Source organism: Pristiophorus japonicus, chromosome 6 (genome assembly GCF_044704955.1).
Source record: "Pristiophorus japonicus isolate sPriJap1 chromosome 6, sPriJap1.hap1, whole genome shotgun sequence".
In the NCBI taxonomy this organism is placed as follows: domain Eukaryota; kingdom Metazoa; phylum Chordata; class Chondrichthyes; family Pristiophoridae; genus Pristiophorus; species Pristiophorus japonicus.
Window position 1 is genome coordinate 236,964,354 of NC_091982.1, and position 12,151 is coordinate 236,976,504.

At 46.0% G+C, this 12,151-nt stretch overlaps 1 protein-coding gene across 1 annotated transcript in view; it reads left to right on the forward strand.

Moving 5' to 3' along the window:
* The first annotated feature begins 1,736 nt into the window (after positions 1-1,736).
* The window catches only part of aadac (arylacetamide deacetylase), a 79,292-nt gene continuing 68,877 nt past the window's right edge, over positions 1,737-12,151 (forward strand). Inside the window, exon 1 of the mRNA XM_070883729.1 lies at positions 1,737-2,258. Coding sequence (XP_070739830.1) covers positions 2,121-2,258 — 138 coding nt within the window. The 5' untranslated portion in view covers positions 1,737-2,120. The remainder of the gene's footprint in view (positions 2,259-12,151) is intronic.

A 12,151-nucleotide genomic window follows, 5' to 3' on the forward strand; every position in this document is an offset into this window, starting at 1 on the left:
TTAAGTAAGTCAAACAAAAATAATAAATATAAACGCTTAATTGTGCAACTAAGAGGTGATCTTATCGAATCATATAAAATAATGAAGGGGCTCAACAAGGTGGATGCAGGGAGGATATTTCCACTCATAGGGGAAACTAAAACTAGGGGACATATTCTTAGAATAAGGGGCCGCACGTTTAAAACTGAGATGAGGAGGAAGTTCTTCTCTCAGAGGGTTTTAAATCTATGGAATTATCTGCCCCAGAGAGCTGTGGAGGCTGGGTCATTGAATATATTTAAGGCTGAGATAGACAGATTTTTGAATGATAAGGGTATAAAGGGATTTCGGGAGCGGGCAGGGAAGTGGAGCTGAGTCCATGATCAGATCAGTTATCATCATCATCATCATAGGCAGCCCCTTGGAATCGAGGAAGACTTGCTTCCACTCTTAAAATGAGTCCTTAGGTGGCTGAACAGTATAATACGGGAGCCACAGTCCCTGTCACAGGTGGGACAGATAGTTGTTGAGGGAAGTGGAGGGTGGGACTGGTTTGCCGCACGCTCCTTCCGCTTCCTGCGCTTGATTTCTGCATGCTCTCGCCGATGAGACTCGAGGTGCTCAGCGCCCTCCCAGATGCACTTCATCAGCCATAATCTTATTAAATGGCGGAGCAGGCTCGAGGGGCCAAGTGGCCTATCCCTGCTCCTATTTCTTATGATCTTATGTAATTTATATTCGTCATCATAACCTCAAACTGAGATGCATGGCAGCATGGTGATAATGGGTAGGATTTTTAAAAGGTTTTTTGTAGAACATTTTCAGATGCAGTAATCCAGTTTATGTAAAGAGCTGTGACCAACATTCCCATTAAGCTGTGTGGCCACACGGGGGTCTGGGGGTCCCGTGCAGGCCACTCACCGGGCTTTTTGATGGTAATAACTGTGTACGCGCAAAACATTGAATGAGCTGCGCAGCCAGTTAAAGGGCCCGTGAGCCAAAAATAAAATGACAGGGAGCATTGGCTGTGACCTGTTAGAGATTAAATAAAGTGTGGCTCAGTGGGCAGCGCTCTCGCCTGTGAGTCAGAAGTTGTGGCTTTAAGTCTCACCCCAAGGACTTGAGCACATAAATCTAGGCTGACACTCCCAGTGCAGGACTGAGGCAGTGCTGCACTGTCGGAGGTGCCGTCTTTCGGATGAGACGTTAAACCGAGGCCAGGTCTGCCCACTTAAGTGGACGTGAAAGATCCCAAGGCACTATTTTGAACAATCGCCCGGTAGTTAACCTGGTGTCCTGGTCAATATTTATCCCTCAATCAACATCACTAAAAACAGATTTACTGGTCATTATCGCATTGCTGTTTGTGGGAGCTTGCTGTGCGCAAATTACCTGCTGCGTTTTCCACATTACAACAGTGACTACACTCCAAAAGTACTTCATTGGTTGTAAAGCGCACTGAGACGTCTGTCGGCCGTGAAAGGTGCTATATAAATGCAAATTTATTTCTTAAATAAAACCATTAATGAGATTTATAAACGAACTGTCAATCTATATTGGTTTATTGGGAAAAAAAGCAACTTGTGGTTTCTTGCCAAATCTCGTGATTTTTAAGAGTTGTGTCCTGATGTATGAGAGGGTGGGGCTGAGATGGGTCAGGAGTATGTCAAGATGTTGTACCTCCCCCTTCCCCCCCTCCATCGGCACACTAAAGTTGCTGTTAGAGTCCGCACTGACAATTTCACTTAATACAGCCGCAGTCTTATCCGTTAAACATGCCTTCTGCTCTCCTGTCGAATCACTGCTGGAAATCCCTTTGTGCATTGCGATGGGAGGGGGTGATCGAGACGCGATTGAGCAACACACAGCCAGGCGAAGTCACAATAAAGTGATCGCCCCGGGGCTCACATCAAATGGCTGAATAATGCAATCAGCTGATATTAACACGTGTTGTCATATCTGTTTGGCAAATTCGACCTCAAACTTTGTCGCGTCCTGCGGCAGGCTGTGAAAGAAGAATCAGCAGAGAGGCGGAATCTGATTCATTTGTATTTCCCATCTTCTAATTGTGTTGTTGGGGGAGATTATCGCATCGCCGGCACAACAGCAGCAGAGAGAGAGAGAAAGCCGCCGGTACAAAAATGGGAACAAAGCTAATTATGCTTGCGGTGGTGAGCGTGTTGCTGGCATACTACGTCTATATTCCACTCCCAGAGGCAATGGGCGAGAGATGGAAGCTGATGGTGGTGGATGCTTGCTTTCGAAGTTTGGAACACCTGGTATGTTGCACGATCCTGACAGAGAGAGCAAAATATTTATGTCTCTAGCATTGATGCCTGTGTCACTGCAATTAAATAATAACCCGTTTGATCTTTGCCCCCACGGTGCAGAGAGTATCAGGCTTTTGAATTACCCTCTGGGAATTGCCCTGGAGAGTGTTGAAGATGCCCCCTCTTCCCAAATAATCACGCCTGTAAAAAAAAAGGTTCGTCTCGAAATGCAGTTTTTGAAACTGACAAAACGCGAAGAGACATTGGTTACAGTTCGGGAAAATCCTGCGCTGCAAGTAATTTGAGCTCAGAAACATTCTGCCTCAAATACGATTGTCAAACAATTCCTGCCCCCCCCCCCCCCTCTGGGACATTGTCACTATGTACTGTCTGCCATCTGTTTTGTGTTGGTGCGTGTTCCTAACCTGTGTAAATGTTTCATTTTTCTTAAGGAAAATACGACACCAGTACATATGTTCCTATAACTTCATTGATGCAAAATACAGATGAGTTGATACTGGTGGCTTTGATGTGTTTATAATAGTTAATATAACACAAACATTTATATATGTGCGCCTAGAAATGACTGGAGATAAACGCTCAATGTGTTCGTGGGATCTTCCTCTGCAATTGATTTTAGGGAGGTGCTAACAGGTTAAAATTTGAAATGTGTTAACACGGCGACTACGATAGTGGACAAAGGAATGCTTTACACCTGCCTGCAAATATGCCTCCCTAGGATAGTTCCAAGCTACACTTTTTTCGAGATTCAGTCCAGAAAATCAATCGTTTATTGCTTAGAAACTGGTGATTTCACGGGCCTGACATTTCCGGCGAGTTTGCGCCCAGATACAAGCGCAATCTGCAGGCGAATACGCGCTTTAAGAGCTCGCATAAATCTGGGCGCAGGTGACTTGCGCGCGGAAGTACAAATACGCCCATATGACTTTGATCTTTTGCGATCATCTATTGAGCCCTCCGCCCCCGCCTCCAAGAATTTAGAGCAATTGCGCTTCCCAAGTGGCTCTCTTCAAGCCGCCTTTGTTGCTGCGTGGTGCAGTTATCAGTGTAACCTGAGCTGTTGGATGATACAGGTATCACTGTGACACCAACCAGTGTCTGCAGCCTTCCTTATAAAAGAAACGCAAGGACTTGAATTTATATAGTACGCTTCACATCCTCAGCATATCCCAAAATGCCTCACAACTAATGAGTTCTTTTTTTTACAATCACAGTAACTTTGCAGTTCACCGTTCTAAATTCTAAACACCACTGAATGGGGAAATACCTTGCTACTTTCAAAAGTACTTCATTGGCTGTCAAGCACTTTGGGGACGTCAACAGTTGTGGCTCTGAGTCAGAAGGATTGTGCGTTCAAGTCCCACTCCATGTGACTTAAGTGCAAAAGTCTCGGCTCGATCTCCCAGTGCAGTGCAGAGGGAGAGCTGCACTGTCGAGGTTAAACCGCACCCTGCCTGCTCTCTCAGGATGTAAAAGATCCCACGGCACTATTTTGCCGAAGAGCAGGGGAGTTATCCCCGGTGTCCTGGCCAATATTTATCCCTCAATATTTATCTCTAAAACAGATTATCTGGTCATTATCTCATTGCTGTTTGTGGGAGCTTGCTGTGCGCAAATTGGCTGCCATGTTTCCCACATTACAACAGTGACTACACATTAAAAAAAAGTACTTCATTGGCTGTAAAATGCTTTGGGATGTCTGCAGGTTGTGAAAGATGCGATATAAGAAGAGAGAAAGGGATAGACTGAGTAATTACAGGCCAGTCAGCCTAACCTCAGTTGTGGGAAAATTATTGGAAAAAATCCTGAAGGACTGGATAAATCTACATTTAGAAAGACACAGATTAAGCAAGGACAGTCAGCACGGATTTGTTAAGGGAACGTCGTGTCTGACTAACTTGATTGCATTTTTCGAGGAGGTAACCAGGAGGGTCGATGAGGGCAGTGCATATGATGTAGTATCTATGGATTTTACCAAAGCTGTCGATCAGTTCTCACACGGCAGACAGGTCATGAAAGTAAAAGCCCATGGGATCCAGGGCAAAACGGCAAGTTGGATCCAAAATTGGCTCAGAGGCAGGAGGCAAAGGGTAATGGTTGATGGGTGCTTTTGTGACTGGAAGGATGTTTCCAGTGGGGTTCCCTTGCTTTTCGTTCTCAGGATGAATTGTGTCCAATTCTGGGCAGCACGCTTCAGAAAGATCATCATGACCTTGGCAAGAGCGCGAGCAGATTTACTAGAATGATACCAGGGATGAGGGAGTTCAGTTATCTGCAGAGACTGAAGAAGCTGGGATTGTTCCCCTCAGAGCAGACAAGATTAAGGAGAGTTTTAGGTGTTCAAAATGAAGAGGCGGTTTTGATAGAGTAGATAAGGGGAAGCTGTTCCCACTGACAGGAGGGTCGGTAACCAGAGGACACAGATTTAAAATAATTGGCAAAAAGGCCAGGGGTGGAGATAAGGAGAATTATTTTACGCAGCGAGTTGTTGTGATCTGGAACGTGCTGCCTGAAAGGGTGGCGGAAGCAGATTCAATAATAACTTTCAAAAAGGAAGTTGGATCTCTACTTAAAAAGGAAAGAGCAGGAGATTGGGACTAATTGGAAGCTCTGTCAGCCAGCCAGCCAAATGGCCTCCTACTGTCCTGTATGATTCTATATAGGCATTGCTGGCAAAGCAACATACCACGTACCAGCGACAGAAAAATGAGTGAATTCCTCACACTGTGGGTAGAACTGGAACTGTAGCTGGTGAATTAGAGAAAAGGTCCAGAAAAGCTAGTAAGAGTGAAGGGGTATAATATGCTCATGAGAAAGATTTTATTTTTAAATACAGCCAGAACAGCCTCCCACAGCTATGCAGCGGTAATTCCTAACTCTGACTGCCCAGTATGAAAAAATGACATAACTCATAAATCATACTGAATCCTTCTCTGTTTTATGAAACTGTCACGCTCAGAACATGCTGCCAGACAAACCAACATTACAGAATAAATGTTACTAACTTGTAAAGTATTACCTAATGGGAATACTAGGGGTTGCTAAGCCTCTAGGATTGATTGGGCGTCAACAGGAATTAAAGATTAATTCCTCCAGGACACTGTGGCTGGCAACCTGGGAGAAAAACCATTGGGGAATGAAAAGAAACACAGTGACCCGAATTTTACGGGGTCTATGATGGCACACACACAGCGATGCACATGCGCGAAAACCTGGAACTTGCGATCTGTTAAGTTTCTCCTTGACAGATCGTACCCATTCACTTTCGCTGGCGCAGGGTTTGGGCAATTTGCCCAACTACTGCCCAGCGAATGCCCACCAAACCCTTCTGCCTAGTGAAAGCAGGAGTAAGGGCCTTCTGTTATCAGTGTAAGGGTTTAAATAAATGTTAAAATAAATTTTTTAATGATTTAAACATTCACTTACATTTAAAATCATTTTAGATCAATTTTGTCCCAGTTAACAATGTTGAAGTTTATTTGTTATTGGTTGGGCCAGTTCATGTGAACCTCATGTGCCTCTGGGACCCATGGGTCTTTACACAGGTGTAAAGAGTCTGATGATACGAAGGCACAGGGTCAATACAGAGTTTTCTTACGATTCGGAGGCCTACGCAAGCGCTGACCGCAATTCCCAGGCCAGTGGTTTTTTTCATTTTCTTTCACCACTTTTGCTTATTAGTTATAAAAATATATGAGATGGGGGAAAAAAAGGCTCTTTGACTGAGAGTCAAGAAACATCCAATCGAGTCCGTTTGTTTCCCAATTGGAGCGCCGTAAGGATGGATGTGTTGGGCAACCAAGGACGGGTAATTGGGGGTGGGGCACATATCCGGAATCTGAATGCACAGGTCAGCGGACATCTCAAGTATTCCCACCCATTTCCTCTCTCAGCTCCAAACCCAAACACATGTCCAATGGGCGAAGCTCCGCGGCAGAGGCACAGATTCGTAAAAGGTACTCCATATGGAGTGAATGTTCTGAGAGTCACGGCGTGGGTGGAGAGTCACGGCGTGGGTGGAGACTCCCACCCACCCAATGTGTATTGACAAATCCCATCACCGTAGGCAGTCCCTCTCTTAAAATGAGACCTTAGGTGGCTGAACAGTCCAATTTTGGAACTACAGTCCCTGTCACAGGTGGGACAGACAGTCGTTGAGGGAAGGGGTGGGTGGGACTGGTTTGCCGCGCGCTCTTTCCGCTGCCTGCGCTTGATTTCTGCATGCTCTCGGCGATGAGACTCGAGGTGCTCAGTGCCCTCCCGGATGCACTTCCTCCACTTAGGGCGGTCTTTGGCCAGTGCCTCCCAGGTATCAGTGGGGATGTTGCACTTTATCAGGGAGGCTTTGAGGGTGTCTTTGTGATGCTACACTTGCAAATCTACACTTGCAGGGAATGTATGTCAAACAATCATCCCCCAATATGTCTCGTATAAAGAGTGTCCAAAAAGTATGGGGCTGAAATCACCCCAGGGGCGGGGTGGAGGGGGGAGGTGCTACCGGCTCCCATGGAGACGCTGATACGGTGGCATGTGCCCTGCTAGTAGCACCCCAGGCCGCTGTGCAACTGACAATGATGTCATCGCCATACGCACAAATCCTATAGCGCCCTGTGGCAACCCCTTTCCGCCTCACGCCAAAATTGGCCAGCACCCTGCCAGGTTGCCGCAAGTGGTGTCAACGCCAGCCTCGCGGGTCGCGAACCGGGCCGACATCCGCTCGCGGGGCGGAAGTTAAAGAGGAGGTGGGGAGTGCCCCGCGCCGCCATTTTATAGTCTTGGCCGACTCAATTTCCATGGCATGGTCCGGGCCACCATCGTGCAGCCCGGCACTCCGTGGCCAGGCTGTGGCCTTGGCACCATGCCACCCTGGTGGCCCAGGGAGGCCATCAGAGGCCTGGCAGCGTGCACAGCGGCCCTCCCCTTTAACGGAAGGGGAGGGCTGTTGAAATGAGTCAGCGCCTGGCGGAGCAGCTGCGTATCGACCCAGAACCCACCCCAACAGGAAGTGGAGCGCGCAACATTGTACTCCTCTTCCTGTGAGGGGCATTAACCACAATTTCGCAGCCGGGGCGGGAGTTCCGCGCTGGGTGTAGGAAGTTCCGCCCCGACTCGGTTACTGCCCCAAACAGGCCACTGGGGAATTTCGCCCCTGTTATCTTTTGAAGATAACACTGAGATTGAGATAACTTTGCAGATGGATCCCCAATCATTCCCGTCAGAAAAGGTATGCTCAAGCTCTCTCTCCCCAGTGTCGAAGACATGGATCCTTGCCAAACTTGCATGGTTATGCAAATCACTGTAGCTGGCTATGTTAGAGACAGCACAGCATTGCACTTCTCTCAGGCTGCCTCCCAAGGTCCAAACCAACTTCTCACTGATGCTGCATGACAGCAAAAAGATTGTCTAGTGCAAAGCTTCCTAGGTGTCCCTGTAGTGCTACCCCCACAGATCTCAACATGAGTAAAATCGTGGGCGTCGTGCAAACTCAGCCAGATGGTGCATCTGACTCAGGTGGCTGCAGAAGGCTTAGTTGGCCAGTTTGGCCTGAGACACTGTGGAAGATAGCTGTAATATATGCACCTGTGAGTATGCTCACAGGTTTGTAGAGCTGTTGCTGCTCCTGGGCATGGCCAAGGTGGTCATTAACCGGTCCGGGCAGCGGATGGTCAAGAGAGTCGTTCAGCCCGACTGCCTGCCTCTCTTCCGTGGCTACGTTTGCGCCAGGGTGTCCCTGGAGATGGAGCACGCAGTTTTCACTGGTATGCTCGCGTTCTTCTGCGAGAGGTGGGGCACCGGAGGGACTGGAGTGCATCATCTTCCCTGGCAACCAAATTTTAATTTGATTTGACAAAGTTGCATTGTTAATTTGTGGGTTTTGGTGCCTTTACAAAAGGGGGCACTTGATTTAATGTTATATGAAAATAGTTGTAGAGCTTTTGCATTGTGAATGGGGTAGCCAGTCATGTGATGTTCACAAGACTCAATAAAACCCCAGTCAGTTGGGTCTAGGTCATGCACGATGCGTATGCAGTTGTGAGCCTAGTGGATGAACTGGTAATGTGTAGTGCGATTGTTAAACCTTCGTTAAGAAACCAACTAGTTCTGAATAGCAATGTGTTGCTACGAATTCTTAAGCAAAGAACCCATGAAGCAAATACATTACAATAGCCAGATCCAGAAAGGCATGAATTTGCACAGGAAGAATTTGAAGATTTAAAAAAAAAATCTACTTCCTATTCCTGTCTGGTTTGCCAGCAGCAATGCTATTGTAGTGTAGTGCAATGATCTTGAAGGGTTGGGCTGTGGGGAAATGAAGCTGTGGCTCCTTCCACCCCTGCGGAAAGTTAAAAGCCAAAAGATTTTGTGGGGGTGGGACTGAGGGGAAAACAGAAAGCAAAGGGCTGTTGCAGTTTTTAACTGGTATCATTGTCACCAGTTAGTATTAACCATGATTTGCAGCACTCTCCCTGAAAAATGTTGAAGGCCCCTGCTATCTGTCAACTGTGGTTTAGTGAGTGGCACACTCGCCCCGGAGTCAGAAGTTTGTGGGTTCCAAAGCACAAAAAAAAACAGGCTGACACTCCAGTGCAGTGCTGAGGGAGTGCTGCACTGTCGGAGGTGCTGTCTTTCAGATGAGACGTTAAACTGAGGTCCTGTCTGTTCTCTCCAGTGGCTCCAAAACATCCCACGGCACTATTTCGAAGAAGAGCAGGAGAGTTATCCCCAGTGTCCTGGCCAATATTTATCCCTGAAAAAACAGGTTATCTGGTCAATATCACATTGCTGTTTGTGGGAGCTTGCGGTGCGCAAATTGGCTGCGGTGTGCCTATATTACAACAGTGACTACACTCCAAAATACTTAATTGGTTGTAAAGTGCTTTGAGATGTCTAGTAGTCGCTATATAAATCCAAGTCTTTCTTTATCTGTTGCTTATGTGGGTCTTCGCAATAGACAAGGCCTAGTTAGAAATAAGAAAGATGGTAAGAAGTGAGTAGATGTTTAGAATGCAAGACAATCAACTGAAGATATACATAAAACTAATCACTGGATCATGAAGAAAGACATTGCCGGGCAATGCTGAGGAAGCTGCATAATTGAAAGTGCTGAATTTAGATGTGATATTAAAACAAAGCCTTGTCTTCCTAATTCTATTGACCCAGGCAAATGATGAAGATCTCATAAAAAAAGAGTGAACATGCATTTATATAGCACCTTTAACAACCTCAGGACATCCAAAAGCACATTATAGCCAATGAAATACATTTGAAGTGTAGTCACTGTTGTAATGCAGGAAACACGGCAGCCAATATGCGCACAGCAAGCTCCCATAAACAGAAATGTGATAATGACCAGATAATCTGTGTTGCGATGTTGGTTGAGAGATAAATATTGGTCAGGAGAACTTCCCTGTTTTTCTTCAAAACAGTGCCGTGGGATCTTTTAGGTCCACCTGAGGTGCAGGCTCTGTTTAATGTCTCCCTCAGTACTGCACTGGAGTGAGAAGGGTAGCAAGAGTAGTGAACGTGTTACTCAACTGCGGCAACGCAGGTCAAACTTTGCACTGATCTTCACGTCCCTTTTAGTTCAGCTTTATGCATTAAAAATGCATCCAAACCAGTTACCTGGAAAACTGGGCAGTGAGCAAGTCTTTTATGCATCGGCAACGACTCAGAATTCATAAATTGGCCGCATACGCTGCAATTTTGAGTTTGAATCTCTATCTGACCTCGAAAATGAAGCATAACCAGAGCATTAGGGAAGGGGGCAATGACATTGGATAAACAGATATGGCTTTGCTGTGCTGGAACTAGGCCCAAGGATTTCATAAGGCATTTCATATATATAATCCAGTACACGCAGCTAAAAGTAGCACATCGCACTGGAAGCAGACATAAACATAATCTGATCAGTTTTCCTTCTTTATCAGCAGCGAAGGGCCACGGAGTCTGCATCTTGCCAACAAAGTGTCAGCGTTATTTTGCAACAAAACTACTAAAAGGTAGCAGATGCCAATTGCGTTGTAAAAACTAAAGAGCTATCAGGGACCGCGCCTCTGAAATTTGTCAGCTGTGGCTGAGTGGGTAGCACAATCACCTCTGAGTCAGAAGGTTGTGGGTTCAAGTCCCACTCCAGGGACCTGAGCACAAAATCGAGGCTGACATTCCAGTGTGGTTCTGAGGGAGTGCTGCACTGCCAGAGGTGCCATCATTCAGGTGTGATGTTAAACCGAGGCCCCGTCTGCCCTCCCGGGTGGACGTAAAAGATCCCATAGCACTATTTCGAAGAAGAGCAGGTGATTTATCCCCGATGTCCTGGCCAATATTTATCCCTCAATCAACATACAAAAATAGATTATCTGGTCATTATCACATTGCTGTTTGTGGGAGCTTGCTGTGCGCAAATTGGCTGCTGCATTTCCCACATTACATAATAAGAACATAAGAAATAGGAGCAGGAGTAGGCCATTTTGCCCCTCGAGTCTGCTCTGCCATTTAATAAGATCATGGCTGATCTGATAATGGACTCAGCTCCACTTCCCTGCCCGCTCCCCATAACCCTTTATTCCCATATTGCTCAAAAATCTGTCGATCTCCGCCTTAAATATATTCAATGACCCAGCCTCCACAGCTCTCTGGGGCAGAGAATTCCACAGATTTACAATCCTCTGAGAGAAGAAATGTCTCCTCATCTCAGTTTTAAATGGACGGCCCCTTATTCTGAGACTATATCCCCTAGTTTTAGATCCCCCTATGAGTGGAAATATCCTCTCTGCATCCACCTTGTCGAGCCTCCTCAGTATCTTCTGAACTCCAATGAGTATAGGCCCAACCTACGCAACCTATCTTCATAAGTCAACCCACTCATCTCCGGAATCAACTTAGTGAACCTTCTCTGAACAGCCTCCAATGCAAGTATATCCTTCCTTAAAAACAGAGACCAAGAACTGTATGCAGTACTCCAGGTGTGGTCTCACCAATACCCTGTACAGTTGCAGCAGGACTTCTCTGCTTTTATACTCTATCCCCCTTGCAATAAAGGCCAACATTCCATTTGCCTTCCTGATTACTTGCTGTACCTGAATACTAACTTTTTGTGTTTCATGCACAAGGACCCCCAGGTCCCTCTGTACTGCAGCACTTTGCAATTTTTCTCCACTTAAATTATAATTTGCTTTTCTATTGTTTCTGCCAAAGTGGATCACCTCACATTTTCCCACATTATACTTCATCTGCCAAACTTTTGCCCACTCACTTAGCCTGTCTATATCCCTTTGCAGATGTTTTGTGTCCTCCTCACAATTTGATTTCCCACCCATCTTTGTATCATCAGCAAACTTGGCTACATTACACTCGGACCCTTTATCCAAGTCAATAATATAGATTGTAAATAGTTGAGGCCCAGCACCAATCCCTGCGGCACCCCACTAGTTACTGTTTGCCATCCGGAAATGAGCTATTTATCCTGACTCTCTGTTTTCTGTTAGTTAGCCAGTCCTCTATCCGTGCTGATATATTACCCCTGTGAACTTTTATCTTGTGCAGTAACCTTTTATGTGGCATCATATCGAATGCCTTCTGAAAATCCAAATACACCACATCCACTGGTTCCCCCTTATCCACCCTGCTCGTTACATCCTCAAAGAACTCCAGCAAATTTGTCAAACTTTCATATAACCATGTTAACTCTGCTTGATTGAATCCTGCTTTTCCAAATGTCCTGCTACTGCTTCCTCAATAATGGGCTCCAGCATTTTCCCAATGACAGATGTTAGGCCAATTGGTCTTTGGTTTCTGTTTTCTGTCTGCCTCCTGTTTTAAATATGAATGTTACATTTGCGGTTTTCCAATCCGTTGGGACTTTCCCAGAATCCAGGGCATTT